Genomic DNA, 22,597 nt, shown 5'->3' with positions numbered 1-22,597 from the left:
ACAGCTGGTGGGAGTGCCAGTGGTGCACAAGGCCGTGGCCAAAGGCTACAGCTGCCCGGGGAGCCCCTCAGCCTCTCCACTCAGGTGCAGCACTGTTGTATCCCCAGAGCCCGCTGAGCCCCAGGCTGGTCTCTAACGCTGCTACCTTAGCAGCAGTGGGGCTGACCCTCGGCTACTACTGGGGCAGGTTGTGTCAAAAAGCAGCACTGCCTGAATGCAGCCCTTCCCGTGTCGCTGGATGCAGCAGGTTGGCTGCCCTCACGTCACCCCACAGCCCGCTGTAAGCACAGAACTGATGACAGTGGTCAGCCAGCCGAGGGAGTGGTTGGAGAGGGGGGTACTGGACTGACCGTTCTGAACCACACAGTAAGAGCAGGCCCAGCCTGCAGGTGAGTCATGGACAGGGCTCACAGAGTTTGTGTGGTGCACGGAACCACCGAGTAGCACAGAACGTGGCACAGGGAGACACTGCAGTGGTTGGTTGGCTGCTTTTTTTTTTAATGTTGGGTTTTAATTATTAGCAGCAGAATGGTGGCCAGAGTTGCAGTGCCCAGGTGGTTTTCCAGCTCAGTGTTTGCTGTGATTCGTACCCTCCTCAAACATGGGAGATTGTTTAGATATTAAATAAGCCTGATGCAATTTCCTACGTGCACAGGATCACCCGGTATCACTGCTTCTTTGCTATTAGGTCAGGAATATGCTATTGCCTTTTAATAGTAGTCTGAACAGCTAGAAAAAAAAGCCCAGCTTCCTTACACTGTCTGCGTCCTCTGAAATTTCTCCATGCCACTCCAGCTCCCTAGGTTAGTCCAGAAGACACAAGCTCTGAAAAATGCCCCTTGCAAGCCACTGCAGTGGTATTTCAATCAGAAGCAGCAATTATATCCCATTTTAAATTAACTGTAGGTGGCAATTAAAGGTGGCTCTACTTTCCTGCAACCAGACACCAGAGTAACACAAACATGTTTTCCACCAGTCTGCTCACCAAAGGTGCCCAAAGTGGCAGTATGCCAAGGAAACAGGATGAACCGAAGCCCAAAAAACTTCTCATGGCTGCACAGCATGAAGCATTAGATCCAATTAAATAACCTGTTTTACTTCAGAGCAGTTTTCTCCCTTGACAAAGCATTGGTGCCAGGACAAAAGTATCAGTGTGATGCTGACTTACGAAAACGCTTCCGGGACATGATGGACTACACCAGGGAGCTGGTTGACCCAGTACAACACAGTGCAGTGTGGGTGTGCAGAGGATGTAAAAAGCCAGCTGCACTTCTGGGCCTTCCAGAAAGAATTAAGGCTTGCAGAGATCAGCTTGCCATACTGTAATGCTGGGCTCCACAGCACACCTGTGGGGCCTGCTGAGTGCTACTATCCCCTCTAGCATGGGCTCTGGTGCCCAGTTTCAGTTCCTTTTCCCCCCCATCCTGAGCTGGGTGTCAGAAACTGTTTCATATTCAAACACACAAAGAAAGCAGCATTTGCATCCCAGTTTCAGAGGGATAGATACCCGCTACAGGAGGTGCCCACAGTGCTTCTCAAACTGGAGTAGCTCTGTTAAGCACTGCAATACCAGGGATAGTACAAGTGCCTGGGACTTTTCTCCTGAATCCCAGTGGCTTCTTTGAAAAGCCAGTAGATTCCTTGGGTGTCAGCAGTCTGGAAATTGGGTCTGGTCTCTGGAACAGAGACAGCAAGGCCTGGGCTGACAGACCTACCCTTTCTCCCCAGGTTTGACTCACGCTTCAACAGTTGGCTGCACCTGGCCAGTAGGCAGCACCAAAGGACGCACTTCAGCCCGAGAACCTGCAATGGACTTCTCTTCGCTGTTGGAGTGCGCAGTGTCAAGGATGCACTGGCATCTGCTGAGTGCTGTCCCTGTCTTTCTGCTGCCTCTTCAGAGCAGAGTTCCAGCAGCTGCCCAGGTCAGGAGGAACTCCCATAAAATTCACTACAGAAGCTGGGGTTAAAAAAAATTTATTTGCTTTTTGGTAACAGGAACTGCTTATTTGCCAGGAAGGATGATGCCATCATACTGCGAGAAAAATAGAAAGAACTAGGTGAGAAAGCAGTCAGGCAAAAGTACAGTGCTGCTGTGGAAAAACTGATGACCACATTAATTCCAAGCCAGAGAGGCAATACTGATGTTAAACACCACTTCACTGAGCTGAGCAGCTAATTGCCTTTTCCACCTTATGCCATGTGGCTTAAGGGTTATTTCCAAGGGGAGGGTTCTGGGTAAGCACTAACCTCCACAAACCAGTCAAGCAAAACAAGGCCCACCCTTCACATGTACATCTAACCAGAATACACTCATCCCTTTCACAGCCCCATTATTTGGCCCCGAAAATGAAGTACACCAGTTACCAGAACTAAGAACACACCAGGAAAAAAAGACACTCAGCAGGAGCAGGCTGAAGTTTCCCCTGTGCAGGAGATGACCAGTGCAGTTTACACAAGAGCTGATGCTTCCAGGTAGCCTATATGAGCTGCTGCTCCAGCTCACCACAAAGTCAGCACCCATGCTCAAATAGTTTATACTGCTCCAGAAAAATCCACATCACTGTTTTGAGCAGTGATCTCCTCCTGCCCAGTTCAGTGTCATGCCCAGTGACTTGTTCCATTCCTCCCATAAGAAAGGTCAAACCACTGCAGTATTTTACTGATATTTGCTAGGAATTTTGCAGGATAAAAAAGAAAAATCAAGTTGGACTTCACCTTTTGCTGAAACCAGCGCATGGCTTCTTCCTTTCCAATTCTGTGCTTGGCTCCAATGTTGCCAGTCCTGCGCTTCTTGTCAGCAATGCTGAAACCAGGCCTGCCCAGCACCTGACAAGAGAGGAGACCAATAGCACTACTTCATCCTAGCCTTTACTTAAAACAAATCTTTTCTTAAGAAGGAACAATCTAGAATTGCCAGATCAGCAACATCTTATTTTGTGAGCTATGGTCAGAACTTAGAGCATTATCTTAAGCAGTTTCAAATGAAATCTAGGTAGCTCTGAGCAGGCAGGTAAACTGACAGGGACAGCTCCTCGGTCAAACAACTTATCACATGCACAGAGAGACCGAAGTGAACATGGAAGATGCACGGTTGTACACCCAGAGGCCTCAGCTCTTGAGAAAAGATACTGAGCAGAATGGGTTACATGTGTGGAACAGCTTCCCTTTATTTCAGAGAGAACAAAAAGCCAAATATGCCAGCCACCACCTCCATATGACCCACCATCACCTCAAACTGGAGAACCAATCCATCTTTCAGTCTTCATCCCTGAAGTCCCTCACACTTCTGCCTCCTCATTCCCAACAGACCGACCCAAGTCCAGGGGTTTCCTCTCACTGTTATCCCAGGAATACCACTAAGAACAGTGGTTCTGAAGATGCTTTGAAATGCACCACAAATCAGGGGTCTTAGAGCAGCCCTGTGAACCTCAGCTTAGACTTGGATTTTGATGACATCTTTCCACCTTTCAGCAGTTGTTGGGCTTCTCCTATAGCTTTCACACAAACCCAATAGATGCAAGAAAGCAGGGAATACTCACCACATAGAAGTCCAAGCCATAGATTCCAATACTGGGATCATACTTGATTCCTAAATCAATGTGCTCCTGGATTCCAAAGCCAAAGTTCCCGGTGTCTGAGAAGTTGTTTTTTCTCAATTCGTATTCTCGCACCTGAAACATGCATTGTCAGTCATTATTTCATTACCAACCGCAAAGAGGAGTCCTGCATGTTCTACTAACTGCTGCCAGATCCCCTTTTCTACATGCTGGTAAGCTTTTAGTAATAACAACTCAATCCCACAGCCTGCTTAGGAATCACAATAACAAAGACAAAAAGCTCAGAAGATAGCAGTAGCTGTACCAACGAGCTCTTCAACAAACACACACCGAATAAACAGCACAATCACAGCCTGTGTACCAGGGATGCTAACCCAGCCCTCCACATCCGTAACTAGATCAGACGCAACATTTCAAAGCTTTTCATCATCTTTCCAGCTGATAACAGTCCAAGTTTTATTTATCTTTCCACAAAAGATTCAGACAATCCCCATTCTCACCTTCAACCCCTTCTCCAGAATCTCCTCTGCTTTGGCCCCACGAACCGTGCAATGAACAGCAATCTTCTCATTTCTCCTGATTCCAAAGGACCTCACAGTGTACCGAGCTGCAGGCAGTAAGAGTGACACTCAAGAGGCCATTCAAAGACCTTCCACTCAGGGGACTCAGAGCTTGCTCAAGACCAAAGAAGTTACTTAAAAGGAAATAAAAAGAGCCACGACAATCTCACATTCCCTCTCTGGGGACAAGGGCAAAGATACAGAGCTGGAGACTGAAAGGCTGCCATCACGGAGCATTTAAGGCCCACAGCGCACACACCAAGGCCTCTAAGTGTGTAACTGCAGATTTCTCTGCACTGGCTCTGCTGAGGAACCTCTTCCCACAGCCACAGCACACCGATGCACTCAGGAAGACAGGACAGCAGCCACTGCTCCCCTGCGGCGCCGGGAAGGCGCCCTCACCTTTGGAGAAGACGGGAGTCTGCCCCGTGAGCTGCTCCAGGACCTTGGCCGCTCGGGTGAGCCTGTCCCCACTCTCCCCAACGCAGATGTTGAGACAGAGCTTGCGGATGCGGAGCTCTCGCATGGGGTTCTCTTTTTCACCCTGGTCTTGCTGCGAAGAAACGGCGGGGGGAATGAGCACAGACCGTGGGGGGGAGGGGGGGCGCGGCCCACGGCCCGGCGGTCAGACGACGCTCCACCGGGCGGGCAGCGCTCCCTGCAACGGGAGCAGCCCGGAAGAGCCCAGCGCCGCAGCCCCATCCCGGCACCGCGCAGGTCGCGGCCTGTCATGGCAGCTGCAGCCTCAGAGCGGCCCGCCGTCTCCCCGCCGCCCATACCAGCCCTACAGCCGCCCGCCAACCTCCCCCTCTCCCTCCCACACAAGCCGCCGCCCGGCCGAGCCCCGCCGTGGGGCGGATGGCAGCGGATAGAGACGGCCCGACCCGACCCCGGCCCACAGACACCTCCACTCACCGCCATGATGGGGGCGGGGAAGAGAGCGTCGCTGCGCCGCGCGGGGCCTTATGGGGCGGTGCGGGAGGGCGCGGCGCGATTGTGGGCCCCCCCCTGGCGGCCGGAGGGAGGCACTGCGTCGTGATCTGTAGCCTCTCCGACTCCGCGTGCCGCGCGTGGGTCATGTGACAGCCAAGATGGCGGCGCTCGGGCTGGCGGTGCCGGCGCTGCTGTGGCTGTGTCTGGGTCTGGGTTCGGGCCGCGCTATGGCCGCCGTTCCACTGGTCATCTGGCACGGCATGGGTGAGCCGCGGGGCTGCGGGAGGCGATACGTGGCGAGGTGAGGAGGGGCGGCTGCAGCCTGACGCTGCCCCGCGCCCCCCCCCCCTTCCTCCTTCAGGAGACAGCTGCTGCAATCCGCTGAGTATGGGCTACGTCCGGGACTTGGTGCAGCGCAGAATCCCGGGCATCTACGTGCTGTCCCTGCGCATCGGCAGCTCCCTGGTGCAGGTATTGACTGTGGGACCGTCCCCGGCGCGTTTGTTCCCTGGGAGGTAAACGGCTGTGACGGGTGGAGACGGGAGAAGTCCGGGTAACGCCTGCTGGGAAAGCCAGTCCGCATGTAAATGGCATTCGTGTGCAAAGCCGCAGATCAGCACTCTGACTGCGCCGAGTAATACAGGGATGTGATAAGATACCGTTCTCCTGTGATAGGATGAGAGGTGGTGGCCTCACGTTGCGCCGGGGAGGGACAGGTTGGATGTCTGGAACAATTTATTCTCCAAAAGAGAGTAATTGATGTTAATGCAGTGGCACAGTCCTTCAGAGTAATGTTCAATGTGTGTTATTTTCCGGGGTCTGCGAAGGACGATGAAGGCTGATTTGTACATAGAACGTATAAGTTCCGAAGGGGCTGAAGTCGTGGAGAAGTTTGGAGACGTACTACTGCTCTGCATGAGGCAGCTCTGCAGGCAGAATATGAGGAAAGATGTGGTGATGGGAAGTCTCAAAGCTTCAGTTTTGCTTCTGTCGTCTTGTGAAGGTTAAGGTCCTCTTTCACAAGCAGAGCTGTTAGACTGGTCTGCTTGCAGAGATTAAAATAAGCCATTCTGAAGGTACAAGTTGCACTTTCTAACATGGCCAGTCTGTCAGGATGTGGAGAACAGCTTCTTCATGAATGTTAATGACCAAGTGAGAGAGGTGTGCAGCCAACTCGCAAAGGACCCCCACCTGAAAGGAGGCTACAACGCAATGGGCTTCTCCCAAGGAGGCCAGTTCCTGTAAGTTCACATTCCTGTTCCGGTTTTATTGTTTTTCTGGTGGGTTTTGGATTCTGATTTTGAACTTCTGAACTACTAAGCAGGTTTAAACAGACAAATCCTTCACAAAGGTAGGAGCACTCCAAAGGAGACAAGAATCTAGAAGGAGAGTGTGGCAGGCTGTAGTTGTCTGTACTCTTCTCTACCAGAAAGGCACACGTAACCCACGTGCCTGGGCCCAGGCAGCGGCTGGCTGAGTGCTGTGAGCTCAGCAGCACCCACGGCCTGGCCACACCAGGCACTAACTCTGCTCCTTTCCCTTTCTGTGCAGGAGGGCCGTGGCCCAGAGATGCCCTTCTCCTCCCATGTTCACTTTGATCTCCATTGGGGGGCAGCACCAAGGTAATGTCCTCTTCAGCTATCACAGCTCCTAACCATGGGTGAAGGGTGTGGGGGGCTTTTGTTGTGGGAGGAATTAATTATTTGTCCCTCTTCCTAAAAACTGACTGTATTCTACTAAATTAAGTGGTCCCTTTCTTACCTAAATCTAGTGGTCTGCTTTGGTTAGTTGAGTACTTTATCTTCTGGCTTGGTCTTGCTTGACTGGCAATGAAAAGGGACATTTATAAACAGATGACTTCTCGTCTCAGCAGAATTCTTACATACTTTGAAAGCATCTGGGATTAGTTGTTTCTGGAGAATAAATTTCTAACTATGGCAAAGCCTTTGTGAAACTAAACCTTCTGGGTCACAGGGGCATTTTTCAATCGGTATCTGCAAGACTAAAGCACCAAAGGAGGTGCTTTTTGCAGTAGATTAAAGAGGCAGTAGGAAATGTAATTTAGGAGCTGTACAGTAAAGAGTATTTGGCAATGAATTTCAAATAGTCTCCTCTGGGAAGTTCCATGGCTCGAGTCTATTTCTTTGTAGTGTAGGGGGAAGAATTTGTAGGGAATCATCCCAAGACGGGGCAGGGATCACAGCAGGCAAGCTGGAGAGCATTCAGCTTGTCTGCATGCCCCCGTTCTCCACAGCAATATCCTGAGTTCAAGAGCATCATCCATTATCTTTGTGTGTGATAGTGCCCTGGGGCAGGAGGGCTGTCTAATGGGATTGCAGGATTAAAGGCTTCCTGATTCCTGCCACTTCTCTGTAAGAGGTGGTTCTTAATCAGCTGGAGGGATTAGGGGATTTCTGTCTGGCTTGCTGAGCTGTAACATGTGTCTGCATACCTCAGGAGTGTATGGCTTTCCACGCTGTCCTGGTGAGAGCTCCCAAATCTGTGACTGGATCCGAAAGATGCTGGATCTGGGTGCCTACACACAAGCTGTTCAAGAGCAGTGAGTACATTCCCCAGGCTACAGAGACAGGGGCTGGGCACGGGTGAGCAGCTCTGGGTTTCCAGTCTGATCTTTGATTTCTCCCTTCTCCAGCTTGGTACAAGCACAGTATTGGCATGATCCTTTGAAGGAGGAGGACTACAGAAAAAAGAGCATCTTTTTGGCTGACATAAATCAGGAGAGGGTAAGGACCTAACTGATGAATAAATGCTAGCTGGAGAACAGAAGCTTTAGTATTGAGCTCCTTCATTTTCTCCATGCTGGAGAAGATGAACTCCTTTGCTGGAGCTCAAAAGGAGCATTTTTTTTGCCCTGCAGCCCAGGAATGTACAAAGTGTTTTCACTGATAGATTAATGAATGAGATTTATCCATGCCAGAGCAGTTCTTGTGTTGCTGTGCTCTTCTGGAGCAGTCTGTAGAAAGCTCTACCAAAGACTGTCTGCCTCCTGACCTTCCAAATGGACAACTCCTCTGAAGGCCGGGGGGGACTGTCCCTTTTTTATAGCCTGGAGATAAGGCTGAATGCCACAAGCACAGCAAAGGGAGACTGAGCTTAGAAATTCACATTCCTGCATCCAAGGCTGGTGCAGTGCAGGATTTCATATGTTGGTACAGAGTAATTTGGAGCAGGCAGTTTCCCAACCATTGTCTCTCTCAGTGGGTTTTTACTGACTTAGATCTTTCTGTCTTGCTTTCACTCAGGGCATCAATGAGACATACAAGAAAAACCTGATGGCTTTGAAAAAGTTCGTGATGGTGAAATTTCTCAATGATACTATGGTTGATCCTCCGATCTCTGAGGTGAGGCAGTCAGGGCAGATGCTGTTTTTGGTTGGCATTTTGGTTCTTCCTTGCTTGTTTCTGGTTTGTCTTTTGATAGGTCTTTTGCAACTTTCTGAGAAGGATGAGTGCACAAATAGGCCTGATGCTGCGCTGTCTGCAGCAGCACATCTCTGGCAGGAGTTGGTGAATAAGCCTCTTGGCCTGCTGGGAGTCCCACAGCAACTGTTTTTTGTTGGTTTGTTTTTGTTTTTAATTCTGACAGTGGTTTGGGTTTTACAAAAGCGGCCAAGCCAAGGACACCATTCCTTTGAAGGAGACCTTGCTGTACAAAGAGGTACGTTGTGCTGGGGAGTGTCTGCAACTTTCCCTCTAAAGAATATAGTATCTTCAGGACCTTCAGGAGCTCTAACCCCCACAGCCTGGCTCTGCTCATCATCTCCACTGTTCTGGGGGCATGGCCTTTTCTTACCAGGAGCTGTTTCCCTCCGTGCCCTTTCCTGGCAGCAGAGTTAGGGGTGATTTCACCCCGGCTCAAGATCTCTTTCCACATGTTTAAACTTTGCTCCTTTCTCAAGCTTTGTTCTAAATCATCCCTCATCCCAAAGTGGCTTTTTCTCCCCCATTGAGATTCCCCCAGGAAGTTATGTTCTATGTGCATGACTAGGTCATGCTTCTCTTCCTTTAGGATCGCCTGGGGCTGCAGCAGATGGACAAAGCAGGAAAGCTGGTGTTCCTGGGGGTGGAAGGGGATCACCTGCACTTCACAGAAGAGTGGTTTTATACCCATATCCTCCCATTCCTCCAGTGAAGCTAAGGAGAGGCACCTCATGGGAGCGCTCAGGAGAGTTTCACTGTAGTGAATGCAACTGCTACTGCGCAACAGTATTTTGTGTATGTCCATGGGGGAGGTGGGGAAGAGTGGGATTGGGGGGGGGTTAATCTCAGCAACAGCACCTGCTATACACTGTGGCAAGACTGGAATTCACCTGGATGTAATTAGTTCCAGTATGAGGGGAGGGGAGTGAGCCTTGCACTAACTTTGAAGCACTCCATCCCACACCAGCCCTACATCTACTCCTGGTCTCAGAGCTGTGGCTGTGCTGGTCATTTGGTGATGGTGAAATGATTGAGCTGCTTGACAGGTTTAACAGTTGCATTCACAGCCTCTGTTGCCTGTTCCTCTGAAGAAGCAATGGCAGTATTAACCAAAAGCACCAGAGCAAGAATGCTGTATCTCTTAAAGTGATAAGCAAACAGAATTACAAGGCTGTATGCCGGGGAAAGAGATAAGTGTCTCCTTCACTGTGGGGGGAAAAAAGACCACGTTTAGGAGGTTCTAAGGAAAATTGAGGGTTTTTAATTAAGTGGGTATTAACAGCTTGAACCAATTTCAACTAATGGCTTGTTTTAGGCACTTTGGTACAGCAACTGAAATCAATAAAGAACTTGAATCTAACCAACTTAGAAAAAAAAACGACAAGGGTGTGATTTGAAGACCACTGTCAAAATGATTCAGAGGGAGTTGAGGGAAGTCCTGAATTCCCTGTGGTGTGAGTCATCCTCTATGCAACCTAGGAACGGTGGGGCAGCAAGGGGCATCTCGTCCTGCCTGAGCTCCCATGTGCCTCCATGAACCAAAAACGAGAGGCACTGTAATGAGCAAGTTGGCATTAACTTTATTCTATCTTCTGTATAATCTTACGTACATAAGAAAGGTTTTTTCACAAGCCTCAGGAGAAGACGAGTACAAGTCACAGGACAGTCTTAAAATAAAAAATTGCATATTTTTTAAGTTTTGTCCTAGAGAAAGAGAACATTGACACTTTACAGAGGAAATGCATTTAAGATATGCTTATGCCACCCGAGGCATTAGAAAAATGAAGGTCAAAGCATGTGCAGCTCCCTTTATGGGTCAATACAGTACTATGTCGTAGCTGCAGCTCCCTGTTCCAGTGCTATGGAACAGAGGCTACAAGCTTCCATCAAAGTAAAGAGCCAAGCAACAGGGGAAAGGGGAGTCTGAGAAGATTCACCTATGGTGACTGATTGCAGATGAAGGAGAGCGATGAACTGACTTGATCCCACTTGGGTAATTTACAATACTGCACGACTGACCCTGGAATGAAGGAGACCTTTCCCCTGCAGGAGGGAACAGGTTCAGAACTGTCCTGGAAGACTGAACCTGAGTTCAGCTGCTCAGAGCAGGAAGCCCTGGAGCAAAGACTCCCTTGAGAAGGTGGAGGGCTCATGGGAAGAGATACTCAGCTCCAAATTACCAGTGAGACTGCTGGAGGGAAAAATGCAGTTACTCCTCCGCAGTCTTCCTGTGGCACTGATTAATAGTAAAGCCTCCTGTCATGGCACAGTCAGAAACACACTGAGCTAATAGGAATGATGAAAGGGAAATGAGGGTGGAATGCTATGGTCCAAGTCCTCAGCCTTTGGTCCAACAAAGCCATTCCCAGGTCCTGTAATGCCACTGGTTAGTATAAAGAGCTGGAATTGGCAGCTTCCAGGACCTTCTTCAGATATTTGCAATAGCAACCGTGTACTTCTGGACCCCAACAGACATTATTTGTTAAAAAGGGAACAATACTCCTCTCACATGATCAATTTGCTTGAAGGCAATTAAAAAAAAAAAAAAAAGAAACCAAACAACCGAACAACACTCTGAAAGCCAACTGCCAGTACTGGCTTTGAAGTTCACCCAAAATCTGACATGATCAATTGGTGCAGTTAGATCAGACAAAGGAGGGGAAAAATAAACCTTCCTGCTAATAGATGTGGACAATACCTGACCCGCCACCTATACCAAATCCCAGTCAGAGGTATTTCAGTGATGGCAGGTAGCCGTGTCTCTCGGGTAGAAAAGCAGTTTGAGAGCAGAAAGGTACAAGAAATCTAAGAGAATCATCCAAAAGCAGATTTGTCCCACAGCAGAGCCAGGGGAGGGCACGAGCCTTGGAGCTGTTCTGCTTAGCCAGCAATTTCCGTCACAGTGGTAACCAGCTTCTGACCGTTCCACACTGTCTTGAACTGTTCTGGGACAGGGAATTCAGTCTGGAGAGTAAAAATAGAAATCTGCTGTCATGAATCTCCATTTATGACCAAGTCTTGTAACTACTCCCTCTGTTTTAGGAACTTGTTTTTTTATATATGTGCTATGTCCCCCCTTGTACCAACAAACACTTCCTGTTCTGCCCCTCCCCCCCCCCCCCCCCCCCCCCAATCCCGAGGAAGAAGCAGATCTCACAAAACAGTCACTGTAAAGAGAAATGACCCGATTTGCTGATTTTAGCATCTAATTGTCATTCACAACCTCCAAGCCTAGCATTAAAATGGCGACTCCAGAATTGTCCCTCCAGACCTCATCGTGGCTGTGGCATTCCCTGTGGGCCTCAGAGCAAGAATTGTGCCTTACCCCTCCTCTAGCAGACTTCCACAACTGATGTCAAAAATAACACTTACAAAGTCACCACCCTCGGTGGGAATAAGGACATTCATCTCTGATGACTTGGCACTGACGATTTCGCAGTCTAGGGAGTTCTTGCTCAGATACACGTGGCAACCATCTGTTTTGTTGATGGAGATCGTTGGCACTTTACCCATTACCTACAGAGCGATCAAAGGAGACGCTGAGGAGCAAGAGCTTGAGCTGGGCAACCATGTTCTTGGCACTTGCCTTCAAGGGAAAGGTTTGACTCCCACTGCCCCCCACAGACACACTGAACTCAAGTACTTCCACTACTGGCATAAATTTAAGGTTATTTCTTGTTCTGATCTCTTTACAACAAAACAAAATGAAAGACTGGGCAAGCTGCTTGTCCCAAATCCAACATCAAAACTGGCAGCAGAGTAGATTCTACTGCTGACCTCCTACTTTGGCATGCTGACCCTGCTGCCCACCTCACATGGACTTTTATCTAATTCTATCTTATTTCAGAAATCCACCTTCTCCCAGAAGCAGGTACTACTGGCACCCTGTGCAGCAGTCACACTGCAGGCAGAGAGCAGGGCATAGACACTCACCTGAACTTTGATGTCCCTGCTATTTATTATCTCTACGATGCCCACCACATCATCAAACACCAGACCTAGCTTCTTACAGTTATCTGCAAAGACAAGACAGGGTAGCTCACAAAAAGGTTTTAGAAATCTAACCTTCTGCAAACAAAGTATCAAGCAAAAATACAGGTTTCAGGGTTGCTCTACTTACCAAGGGTGATGGAGTTGATCTTGCCTTTGATTTGGAGTGTGCTGTTTGTGCACTTGAAAACATATGCTACCTGCTTCAGTTCTGTGTCACTGATTACCAGGTTAGTGGCATTTTCCTGGTTTTCCTGGAAAGGCAGGGAAAATGCACCTTATTTTTAGAACGTAAACCAACTTATCAGCATGCACAGCATGACAGTGGAGCTCCTTCAAAAGCAAACTGCACGTAACATGAGGCTAATGCCTCTTACAAGAAAGGAGAACCTCCTCCCCTGCTGCAAAGCTCCCATCCCTCCAATCCTCACACTAATACCAGGCACTCACCACTCTCCACTTTTTGCCTTCTAATTCTAGCAATGCAGGTTGCTTTGGAGAGGTTTTTTGGGAGGGATTAACACTACAGGCTGGTTTGGGAGAAGTGAAAGGCTTGGGTCCACTTCTTATAGGACCTCCTTGGTTCTTCAGCGCTGGATTCTTGTGGGTCTTCATATCATCCGAAACATGTCTTAAGCCTGCAAAAGAAATCCAGCCTGAGATCCAGCTCTCCTCCAGTAACGCAGTTTCACAAACAGCAGACATCAGTGATCAACATGATAGCATTTTTTCAGAATATAAGTAGTTCCTGAGGTTGGGCCTAAGCTGAAGCCCAAGCACAAATGGAAAGCAAGTGAAAGAGGCAGCCAGAAACACTGATTATATATATAGATAATATATAATCTAATATAAATACTAATGAGGATGTACTGCAGAACCAGGAGACCCTCACTGTTCTGCTCTGCAGCTGGAAAAAGCCTTGAGCCAAGCACCTTACTTTTGTTCCACATCTGTCTTGAATATGTTAGCCAGATAACACACAGAAAGGGTAAGTTTTGTGCAGATATGAACAGGTGTGAAATCACACCTTTTGTACTTGAGAAGGGCATGCAACCAAAGAGCTCCCCCTCTCCACCCCAGCTAGCGATTAATCTCTGCCTGCACCTGACAGATGAGGCTGAGAACACCAACTCAGATGGACTCCCTTTGTCCTTGTGAATTGCCTCAGGGCTGCTCTTGGCTGCCAGCCTCACACTCAGACCAGATGCTCTTTTGTTTTGGGGAGTCTGCTTTCTAAAAGCAGGTATAGTCAGGGACAGCAGCAAAAAGCCAGTCCTGTAGGCTACCTCCCTCGCTCCCCCTCCCTCCCCCCCCACTTGCTGCTGCCACTTACCCGATGTGATGCCCTCTCCCCGATTGATCTGGGCGAAGAGAGCAGAGCGGGTGGCAGAGTCGTCTGCACCAGAGCTGGGGTGGGAGGGAGCAGGGGGAGGAGGAGGGCCAGGGGGAGGCGGTGCCGCTCCAGTGGGGGCTGTGGATGGTGCTTTGGCCCCTTCTGTTGCCACGGGACCCTGTAAGAGGCCGGCATGAGGAAAGGTGATTGCATAAACTCACGTCTGCTGCAATAATCACGCAATGCTCTTAGAAGAGGCCCCTGCTGGCCTAGTCAGCACTTACCGTTTTGCTCCAAGTCAGCCCTGTGGTGTGATACTCTTTGATATAGGCCTGCAGCTCCGTCCAGATACGCAGGTAAGCCTTTACCCAGTCCACTTGCTTTTTATCTCTGAGGATACAAGGAGATCATGCGGAGGCAGCAGGTGCATTTGCCATCACAACTCAAGGACTATACAGATCATTTCATATCTGCCTCAGCTGGACCAGCACAGCAGTCTCACATCTCCAGAACTGAGTTCTAGCCTCAGTATTCATCTTGCACTTGCAGTCAAAAGGCTGCAGGCCTACTCTGCATTGTAACCCATTTAAATTGAGGAGTCTGATGACTGTAACAAGACCCATACCTGAGACAAGACTTGTTCCCTGGGAAAGTCCAGACACCAGATAATACTGAGACAAGAACAGCAATACAATGCACTGCCAGAGATTCCAGATGCAATCTGAATGCAAGGAATCCTGACTTTGAGGATTAGGAACGAACAGCTAGGTGAGGTTTTATAAATACACCCCATCTTTAAAAAAGAAGAATGAATTAAAGACCAAGGTAGCTTTGTTAACTACCGGAACAGCCCCTGCATGCCCTGTTAGCTGTGTTCAGAGATGCTTTTAAGAGAAAAGGTGAACTTACACATCTTTGTACTCCTTAAGGATACGGTTGGTATAAAACATGGCAGCATCAGTCATTTCCTTTACATAAGGACCAGGTTTTGGAGACTAAAGAAGAACAAACATATTGGTATGAAGCAGCTGAGGCAGCTGGCCCACCAAGCAGCCAGGCTCTTACTACCAGCCCACTTCCCACTGCATTTCTTACCATGGCCACCCAGCCCAGGGCCGGGATGCTCTCACTGACTGCTGATAAGTGATTGAACTGTTTGCTGCCGCGGTTCTTCTCCCTTAAATTCTGCACCATCTGGATTTGCTCCGAAATCGGTTTCAGAAGTGTCGAAAACACATTCTGCAAGGCAAGAGAGACAACAACAATTGAGAACATTGGTGATGTTCTGGAAGAGTCGCACACCTTTGTGGTTGGTTCTGCTGAGATGACACTCATTCAGAGGAAGACCAACGGGCCTAAGCTGTGGCTGCAGCCCCTGCCCAGGTTTGGCCCTTCCCACGAGCTGAGTGTGGTCCCACAGCCCAGCTTCTCCAGGGCTGAAGTCATCGCTCCCGACTGGATTGGTACTATGGGAGTACGCCAAGAACTGTGACTCATGTGCAATCCAAGAAACACTGACAAAGCTTGTTAGTAACAAGGACAGAAATAGCATTTGCCTTTCCAGTGTTCTTTTGTTCTAAGACAGTTTGTCAGATGTTTCCTCTCCTTCATAAACCCTTAAAGAAAGCAGGTGCTATGCAGGCTTTTGCAGTTTGAGATTTACAGCCTGCATTACAATAGAAGTCACATAAGATTCTCAACTCATCCTATCAACTTCAGAATTCAAGTTACTTCTTGAGTCAATCCCAGCCTTCAATACTTGAATGATACGGATAGTTTCTGTATGCTGCTCACCTGGAGCACTGAATGCAAGTGCTTACAAGACCTCTGAGGTCAGAGTAGAGCAGCCAGTTACACATTTTCAGTTACATTTTATAGTGAACAAATAAGTATCACAGCTAGCACAATGTAACTGAAGCAGCTATGACTGAGCCAGATAACAACTGCAAAGAAAAGCAAGGTGGGATCCTGTTGCTCAGAAAAAACAGTTCCCAGAAAGAAAAAGCCAATGCAGTTAGAATCAAATTCTCAGTCATGCATCCTGCTGAGAGCTAGCAGCCTAGAGAAAAGTGTTAAATTACTTGCTAAGGAGAAATCAATCCCAAAAGCCTAGCTATTATTCAGAAAACATTCAAGAGAGACAAGTGTCTGTTCTACTTCAGAAGGAGTTTCATTCCTGAAGCATCACATAATGAAAAGCACGCTACTGAGATCCCACTACAGCTCTTGTCTGGCTTGCATCTTAGGGAGCAGTGATTGCCACAGTGTTGGTGCCAGGTGAAACCTGAGAGGGGCAGAAGCAGTGAGATGATATCCACACGCTACTCTGACAGCTACAGAGAGCTTGTTGCTTTCATCTCTGGAAAATGCCAGTTCTGTAACTACAAATCAGCCTTCAGAATTCTGCCCAGTACTGGGTGAGCACCCACAACAGTTCACACCTTCAACAACTCCTGCCTTATGGATCCAAGAGTCTCCAGACCTCCTCTGGTTCCTCTTTTGGAGGAACTGGAATGTCCCAGCTTCCCCTACAACTGCAGTCATCCTGTGCTCTCAGGTAAGGGCACACAACATGTGATTTCCTAGACTTACCTCTGATGGCTGCTGATGTTGAGATGCTGTCACCAGAAGAGACCTCTCAGTCATGAAACCTGCATGAACCATCTCAGCCTGAGAATAAAGAGAAACATGATAGAGCTTCCATTCTCTCCAGCATAACACTGCTAGTCGTTCGAGCTCCCACCGTCCCTTCCTTCTAGTTCACAAGAAGGCAGTTATGCAGTCCCAAACACTGGGAAGCGTAAGGAGATAAGGTATTAGCAACTTAATGGTCCATAGAGCTGCCATAGTTTTCTCCACATACAAAAATCATGTTGTAGTCTAGGCCAGATTATCCCTCTGCCTTTCTCCTGATTGTGAAGGCACACATATAATCTGTTCTTCAATTTGATAACACATTCTTGGAGACAACTGTCTTCAGGGAAAGCTGATGAGAACTGAGCAGCTCTCTGGGTGGGCAGCACACAGACATCCTATAAGGACAGACCAAGGCTTCTGAGGAGAGACAGATACTCAGCACCCAGAGAGTTCAAACAGTATTTTATTCATCTTGTGTGTGGGTGACAATCCACTGGAGGTTACCTGGGCATCTGTCTCAAATCCTCAGGGATGACTAACATCTGGCAACACAGTGCTAAGTGAAGGAGGGAGAAGAAAATGATTCCTTACATGCTTCTGCACGTCCCCGCCAACTTCTTTGCTGATGTTGATGTACTCAGCTACCGGGCCAGACAGAATGGCATCAAAAGCCTGCACGTACTGAGCCACTCCTGCAGAGAACAGCACAGATATCGGCACATGGCTCACGGAGCACCCACAGCCACCGCATTCCCTCCTGCTTCGTCTGAACCTTTTGGAGCTGCACTGAGTGAAGGCAGTGGGTGCTGCCCAACATGCAGCTGGGCACAGGCAGGGGAAGTGCCGCAGCCACAGGAAGCTGCTGTCGGGGCTGGATGGTAACCACAGGCTCTCTGCACTTGCGCAGTAACCTCCATGAAACTCGCTTCCTCTCGCACCCACAGCTCCTGCAGCAGCCCCTGCACACACCCCATAGGCACTGCCCACTCTGCAGCACATCCTGCCAAGGCCTGGCACTGTGCTGATGCTCAGGGGGTGCGCTGGCAGCTGTGGGACTCACCCGGGGAAGAGCCATCTCCACACATGCCAGGCCCTTGGCACACCGTCTCCAGGCGCTCCACAGCCCTCTCCAGCCGTTCCACCAGCCGCTCCATAGCTGCGATGTCCTCAGCCTGCACAGACAGACTGTGGTTACTCACATCCTCTGATGGTACAAAACTGTACACCGAGTGTTGGAAAGGGCTTAGCAGCAGCCTGTGATCCTGTGATACAAACCCTCCCAGCTCCAGAAGAATTTCTACCTAGCGCTGCATCCCAGTGACACAGACCCTCACATCAGCAGGGATGTCTGGATTATGCAATGGCCACGCACATGACTGTTTTATATTGCCACAGTCACTCCTTAGTGGCTATATTGTTCCTGTTCCACTGCACAGGCCTGTTAACCTTATAAGGATATTAAAACGTACACCTTCTAACCTTGTATTGACACCACCCAATAAAGCAAAGGTCTGTGCAGAATCTCAGTGCAGCTGGTTATTGGCTGAAGTCCCATTCACAGCAAATCAAATCAAGTATGACTGCTTACCAAGGAGGAGTTTGTAGCTCCTCAGGGTTTCAATTCTGCAAATGCATCCGCAGGGACGTCCTAGAGCCCTGAATGCCTCCACAGAGCACTTACAGCTCCTGCATCGCTGCTGCACAGTGTAGGCGTGTGGCACGAGCTGTCCTGGCAGCACCGAGGCGGGCAGCTGCAACCACTGAGATGGCAGAGCTGCTTCCATAACAATGTGCCCCTGTCTGTGCTCCCACCAAAGGCTTCGGCATCTAAACTGCAGCATCTACTCTGCAGGCATTGCACAGGAAAGTGACTTAGGCACATAAAGCACCTGAAGCTTCTCATTGGGAAATGTCTGAAGCGTAATATAAACTTTCCATTAATTTCTGCTTTGTAAAGACTCGGCATGAAGGAGCATGGCAAGTCACCTCCGAGCACACTAATGCCCAGGGAATGCAGGGAGGGAATAGCAATTCACCAACTGTGTTTTTATCTTATCACCACTCTGTCGAAATATTTTACAATGTGAATCACCACTGTGGCCAGAACTCGGCTTCCTTCTGTCTGCAGCAGCCTGCGAAAGCTCAGTCCTGCCTGAGGAAGGCTCTCCCCAGCCCAACAGGAAGGCAGCACTACCCAGCTGCGCTCACCACCTGAGACCAGATCTCCCTCAGAGCCCGAACGTGCAGTTCTAATGCTGCTTTGCTGCTGCCCACGAGCTTTGGGCACAGATCAAATGCGGCCATTCTCACTCCTCGGCCGCTTGCCTGCCGCAGCAGTGAGCTCTGAGAGGAAGACAGCAGCATTCTGCCCCACACAGCAGTGAGCCACGATGGCCGTTCTGCAACAAACTGGACAGCAGCCTCTGGAGGGCTTCCAGATGCATCAAGTTTAGAGAGGCTGAAACTTGTGGGCGGTCACCCATATAGCTGGCAGTAATGAATGCTTCTTTTTTAAGTTGGTATGATGCAGAAATCCTGACCGCAGGACCATCAGCACCCTGCTGCAGCAGGATGCATCCAGAACCAGGTTCATGTCTGCAAGTGGAAGTGCAGACAGCAGCAAAGCCCTGTCCCCTGTCTTGAAAGCTTAAGGAAGACCTTTTTTTCCCTAGAAGTCACCACTAAGGAAGCTTGAGAGCTTCCCACTAAGGAAGCTCTCCCATGCCTTGAGAGCGCAGCATGATGCAGGCACACAACACAGGGGCATCAGGAAGGACAACAGGTTCACGGAGTGCTGGGTGCACAAAGCTGCTATTCTGCACCACTGATCCCCACCACATTCCACGCCAGGCTCTAATCTGATCAGCCCCATTACCCAGTCTCAAACTGCAATTCAAATCGGGATTACAACCAGTAAGTCCAGATGGAGAGCAGCTTCCTGCCCCAGTAATAAAATGCGCTGTTGCAAGGAGCACAGAGTGTAAATTTGAGATACTCTGTTGGGATTAGGGTCCCTTAGAAAGAGTGTCCCTTGAAGTCCTGGTTCCTGCCATTAAGCACATCCGTCCTGCACCTCAGCTGGGTCTCCCTGATGGAGGCCATGAGCCCATAGCACTCGGTGCCAGCTTGCAGACCTGATACTGCCTGGCAGATGGTGAAATCACTTCCATTTCTTTAGTGGACAGCATTAAAGCAACTTGGAAGAGAAGTCATTTGGTAAAGGGGCTGGGAGATCAGAGCTACGTGCAGGCAGCAAAAGTGCCATGGCAGGCAGCTACACCATCACTCCTCACACATCCATCCTGCCTCACCCTCTCTGTGCTCTGTAGATGCTCTTTTGATCTACAAACCCAGCCTGGATGAAATAAAAAGGTTCAGCTCCACTGATAAGAGCCTCACTGGTATCAGTACCCAGAATGTGCAATCCAGAGAGGGCAACGTTTTACTGAGGGAAAAAATGGTCACAAATAGACCTGCTTGGGCAGCACCTGAACTGCAATTTAACTTTTGGGCATTGGGAATGCAGAGCAATTTGTCAGTAAGTGACAAACTGACTTCACAGCTCTCAGTACGCAGCGGGATCTCACCAGCCTTCCTCAGAGAGGAAGCTGAGACAGCGATCGCATCTGAGTCATTTCTGTCCTGTGCTGTTCCGTGCCCAGAAAAGGGAAAGGCTGAAACCCTCCCTCCTGGGGCTGCAATGCAGGCCTTAAATCCAGGTCTTGTTTAAATTCAATTGAACTTTGATTACCAATGGAGCGGAAGCTATGGGCTCGCCGCAAACACTCGCGCATTTCACCCTGGTGCACAACATCTATTAATCTGCACAGCACGTTTGGTTAGTTTATTAGTTAATCTTTACTTCCTCCCAGGCTCGGGAACACATTTTTGAGCACGCTGCACAGCATGCAAGCTTTCATCAATAAGACCGCCTTAAAAACCACTCGGGGCAATAAAGGGATGAGGGTTTTTTTTGTAAAAACAGAGCAGCCAATCCTACACCACAAGCCCTGAAGAGGAGTTTCCTGTTCAGAGACCACCCCGGGGTCAGCACATCCCCCGGCACCCAACGAGCACTCAGAGGATCAGCACCGAGCTGCCACAGCCCTGGCCTGATGGAGCCACAAACTGCAGCTCCAGAACAGAGCCCAACCCACGCCTCGGTGCGGCACAGCGGAACGCTGTCAGCAACACAACGTTTGCATCAGCTACTTCCTGCTCTGCAGGCAGAGACATAAAGATGGGAGAACTAAATTAGGAACATACGACAGCTTATTCTGGGCTGACACTGGAATATCTCAGGGGATCAGCTGCCAGATGACTTCCAGCATTTATATCTTCCAAAAGACCAAATAATATATTTCCTAAAGCGGTTCAGCTCAGAAAGGAAGGCCCTCTTTGCAGCGCTGCAGGGCGCAGCCCATCGGTTCGCGACCAGCACGGAGCTCCCCGCGGCCACAGAGCAGCACCTGTTGGCAGCGCTGAAGCCCGGGTGCCCACTGCTGGTGGCTGCGATCTGCCGTGTCCAGGAAACCAAAACCGCCTCCAAGAATTCACCTGGAGCCCACGTGAACTCTCGCAGATCACAGATTCTCCCGAACTCGTCACAAACGGGACGTGTCTCGCGACGGGGGCACCCGCGGCGTCCGACCCTCGAGCTGCTGCCCCGAGCGCCCCGGGGAAGGCCCACAGCTGGGCACGGGAGCGGCGCCCGCGGACACGGGGAGCGCTGAGGAGAGGAGAGGGGAAAGGAGGGGAGCGCCGCTGCCGCCGTCCCGCCGCACTGAGTTACAGCGCCCGCGCCGAGCCCCGCCCCGCGCCCCCCGCGAGCAGCGCCCCGGGGCCGAGGGCAGCGGTCAGGGCCGGAGGCGGCTGCGGGCGACGGGTGGGGCGCCGGGGCGGGGCGGGCGGGGCGGTACGGCCGAGTCCCGCCGCAGGGGCCACCCGGAGAGCCGCGGAGATCCCCGCCGCGGCCGCCCACCCCCACCGGCGATACAGCGCCGCCGCGGCGGAGAGAGCGCTGCCCTGCGACCACCACGCCCCACAGAGCGCCCACCCGCAGCCACCCCACGACCCCGGTTGAGGCGACACCGCCGAACCCCCGCCCCGCTCCCGCCCGCCACACTCACCTCCCGCTGCCCCTCCGCCGCCGCCGCCGCCCAGCACCCCCCGCACCCGCCGCTTCCGGCCCCCGCCCCGCGCACCGGAAGTGCGCACGGCCCGGCGCGGCGCGAGGGGAGGGGAGGAGCCTCGGGCGTCGGCGGCCTGCGATTGGCGGATGCGAGAGAGGGGGGGGCAGGGGAGGGGAGCCCCATTCGGGAGGGGCGCCGTTGGGGGCGGGGTCTCGGGGGCCGCGGTTGCGGCGGGCGCGGCGCGGCGCGGCCCGGAGAGACAGCGGCTGTGGTGCCGCCTGGTGTCGGTCCGTGCCGCCGCCCCGCGCCCTTCCGCCGTCTCGTTCCGGGGCAGAGCGACCCGGAGCTCCGTTCCGCCACACGGCGGCGTTGGCAGCGCGGGGCCGTCCGCAAATCATTAACTGCAGCCTTTGTGTGTGCGGCTGTTTGCAGAGAAGAGCGTGACCGCCCCCGGTCGCTGCAGCGCAGCCGCTCCGCGTCATCTGCCCGTGTCGGAGCGTTTCTGCACGCCGTCGCCGCCGCCGCCGCCGCCGCCGCCGCACGACGCGGCCTTCGCTGCGGTGCTGGAGCTCAGCCCGGCGGTTCCTGCGCTCATTCCCCCCCCCCCATCTCTTCTTAAAAGCCCAACATAGAAGATATGCACTTAGCGAGGAGTGCCCGGGCACGGACGGTGCTTTCAGTCCCTTCAGCTGCACGCAGAGCCCGAACGGAACCTCCCCGCGAGCCCCACAGAGGCCGGGAGCGAAACGTCACTGAGAAGGAAAAGGCAGCAGCGATTTCACAGCCCCGGGCAGCACCAAGAGGAGCTCAGCTCGTTTTCCCCTGCTGAGGTCGCTGCGCTCCCACCGGGCACACGGGAGCACATGGCAGCTCCCAGCCCGCGTTCCCGTTCCTGTTTTTTAAGGCTCCATCCTCATTCCTATCCTTTGTAGCTGGAAGTGGAACAGAAGAGACCCCTCTGCGTACGGAGGGACTTTGGCTTTGACCCGGCACAGTTCCTGTTTGACAAAGAGGA

The 22,597-nt window shown here is 51.0% G+C and overlaps 3 protein-coding genes across 6 annotated transcripts; 1 reads left to right on the top strand and 2 right to left on the bottom strand.

Annotated features, from left to right (window-relative positions):
- Nucleotides 1-1,958: 1,958 nt before the first annotated feature.
- Nucleotides 1,959-5,059, bottom strand: RPL11 (ribosomal protein L11). Its single transcript, NM_001305188.2, has 6 exons — nucleotides 5,033-5,059; nucleotides 4,520-4,670; nucleotides 4,058-4,164; nucleotides 3,540-3,671; nucleotides 2,716-2,826; nucleotides 1,959-2,032 (listed from the first exon to the last, which is right to left on the bottom strand). The coding sequence occupies exons 1-6, from the start codon at nucleotides 5,036-5,038 to the stop codon at nucleotides 2,003-2,005; spliced, it is 537 nt and encodes a 178-aa protein (NP_001292117.1). The 5' UTR covers nucleotides 5,039-5,059; the 3' UTR covers nucleotides 1,959-2,002.
- Nucleotides 5,060-5,194: 135 nt separating this feature from the next.
- PPT1 (palmitoyl-protein thioesterase 1) lies at nucleotides 5,195-9,850 on the top strand. The gene is given in 9 exon segments (NM_001030903.1): nucleotides 5,195-5,314; nucleotides 5,412-5,521; nucleotides 6,164-6,291; nucleotides 6,602-6,672; nucleotides 7,508-7,610; nucleotides 7,704-7,794; nucleotides 8,314-8,412; nucleotides 8,657-8,728; nucleotides 9,080-9,850. Coding segments are annotated over 9 exon segments (903 nt in total). The 5' UTR covers nucleotides 5,195-5,208; the 3' UTR covers nucleotides 9,203-9,850.
- Nucleotides 9,851-10,047: 197 nt separating this feature from the next.
- On the bottom strand, nucleotides 10,048-22,277 carry CAP1 (cyclase associated actin cytoskeleton regulatory protein 1). Of its 4 annotated transcripts, XM_040651840.2 has the most exons (14): nucleotides 21,580-22,277; nucleotides 21,008-21,179; nucleotides 17,511-17,622; nucleotides 17,042-17,142; nucleotides 16,406-16,483; nucleotides 14,909-15,052; nucleotides 14,723-14,808; nucleotides 14,098-14,203; nucleotides 13,814-13,991; nucleotides 12,931-13,118; nucleotides 12,611-12,734; nucleotides 12,424-12,506; nucleotides 11,863-12,006; nucleotides 10,048-11,454 (listed from the first exon to the last, which is right to left on the bottom strand). In XM_040651840.2, the coding sequence occupies exons 1-14, from the start codon at nucleotides 22,062-22,064 to the stop codon at nucleotides 11,371-11,373; spliced, it is 2,085 nt and encodes a 694-aa protein (XP_040507774.1). In that variant the 5' UTR covers nucleotides 22,065-22,277; the 3' UTR covers nucleotides 10,048-11,370. The 4 variants fall into 4 exon arrangements, with proteins under 4 accessions (XP_040507774.1, XP_003642632.3, XP_040507775.1 ...); XM_003642584.5 differs by lacking the exon at nucleotides 21,008-21,179 and having other exon boundaries at nucleotides 21,580-21,780; XM_040651841.2 differs by lacking the exons at nucleotides 21,008-21,179; nucleotides 21,580-22,277 and adding an exon at nucleotides 17,726-17,828.
- Nucleotides 22,278-22,597: the final 320 nt, after the last annotated feature.

The sequence above is a fragment of the Gallus gallus genome, chromosome 23 (genome assembly GCF_016699485.2).
Source record: "Gallus gallus isolate bGalGal1 chromosome 23, bGalGal1.mat.broiler.GRCg7b, whole genome shotgun sequence".
NCBI lineage: Eukaryota > Metazoa > Chordata > Aves > Galliformes > Phasianidae > Gallus > Gallus gallus.
The sequence above is the reverse complement of the archived record's forward strand: the minus strand, read 5'-3'. Positions and strand labels throughout refer to the sequence as shown.

Coding starts and splice junctions, on each gene's coding strand:
- CAP1 (XM_040651840.2), bottom strand. CDS start 22,064: ATGACGCGGAGCGGCTGCGCTGCAGCGACCGGGGGCGGTCACGCTCTT. Junction 16,484..17,041: donor GCGGGGACGTGCAGAAGCAT/GTAAGGAATCAT, acceptor CTTTATTCTCAG/GCTGAGATGGTTCATGCAGG. Junction 14,809..14,908: donor CCCTGGGCTGGGTGGCCATG/GTAAGAAATGCA, acceptor GTTCTTCTTTAG/TCTCCAAAACCTGGTCCTTA.
- RPL11 (NM_001305188.2), bottom strand. Junction 4,165..4,519: donor GACTCCCGTCTTCTCCAAAG/GTGAGGGCGCCT, acceptor TACTGCCTGCAG/CTCGGTACACTGTGAGGTCC. Junction 3,672..4,057: donor TTCTGGAGAAGGGGTTGAAG/GTGAGAATGGGG, acceptor TGCATGTTTCAG/GTGCGAGAATACGAATTGAG.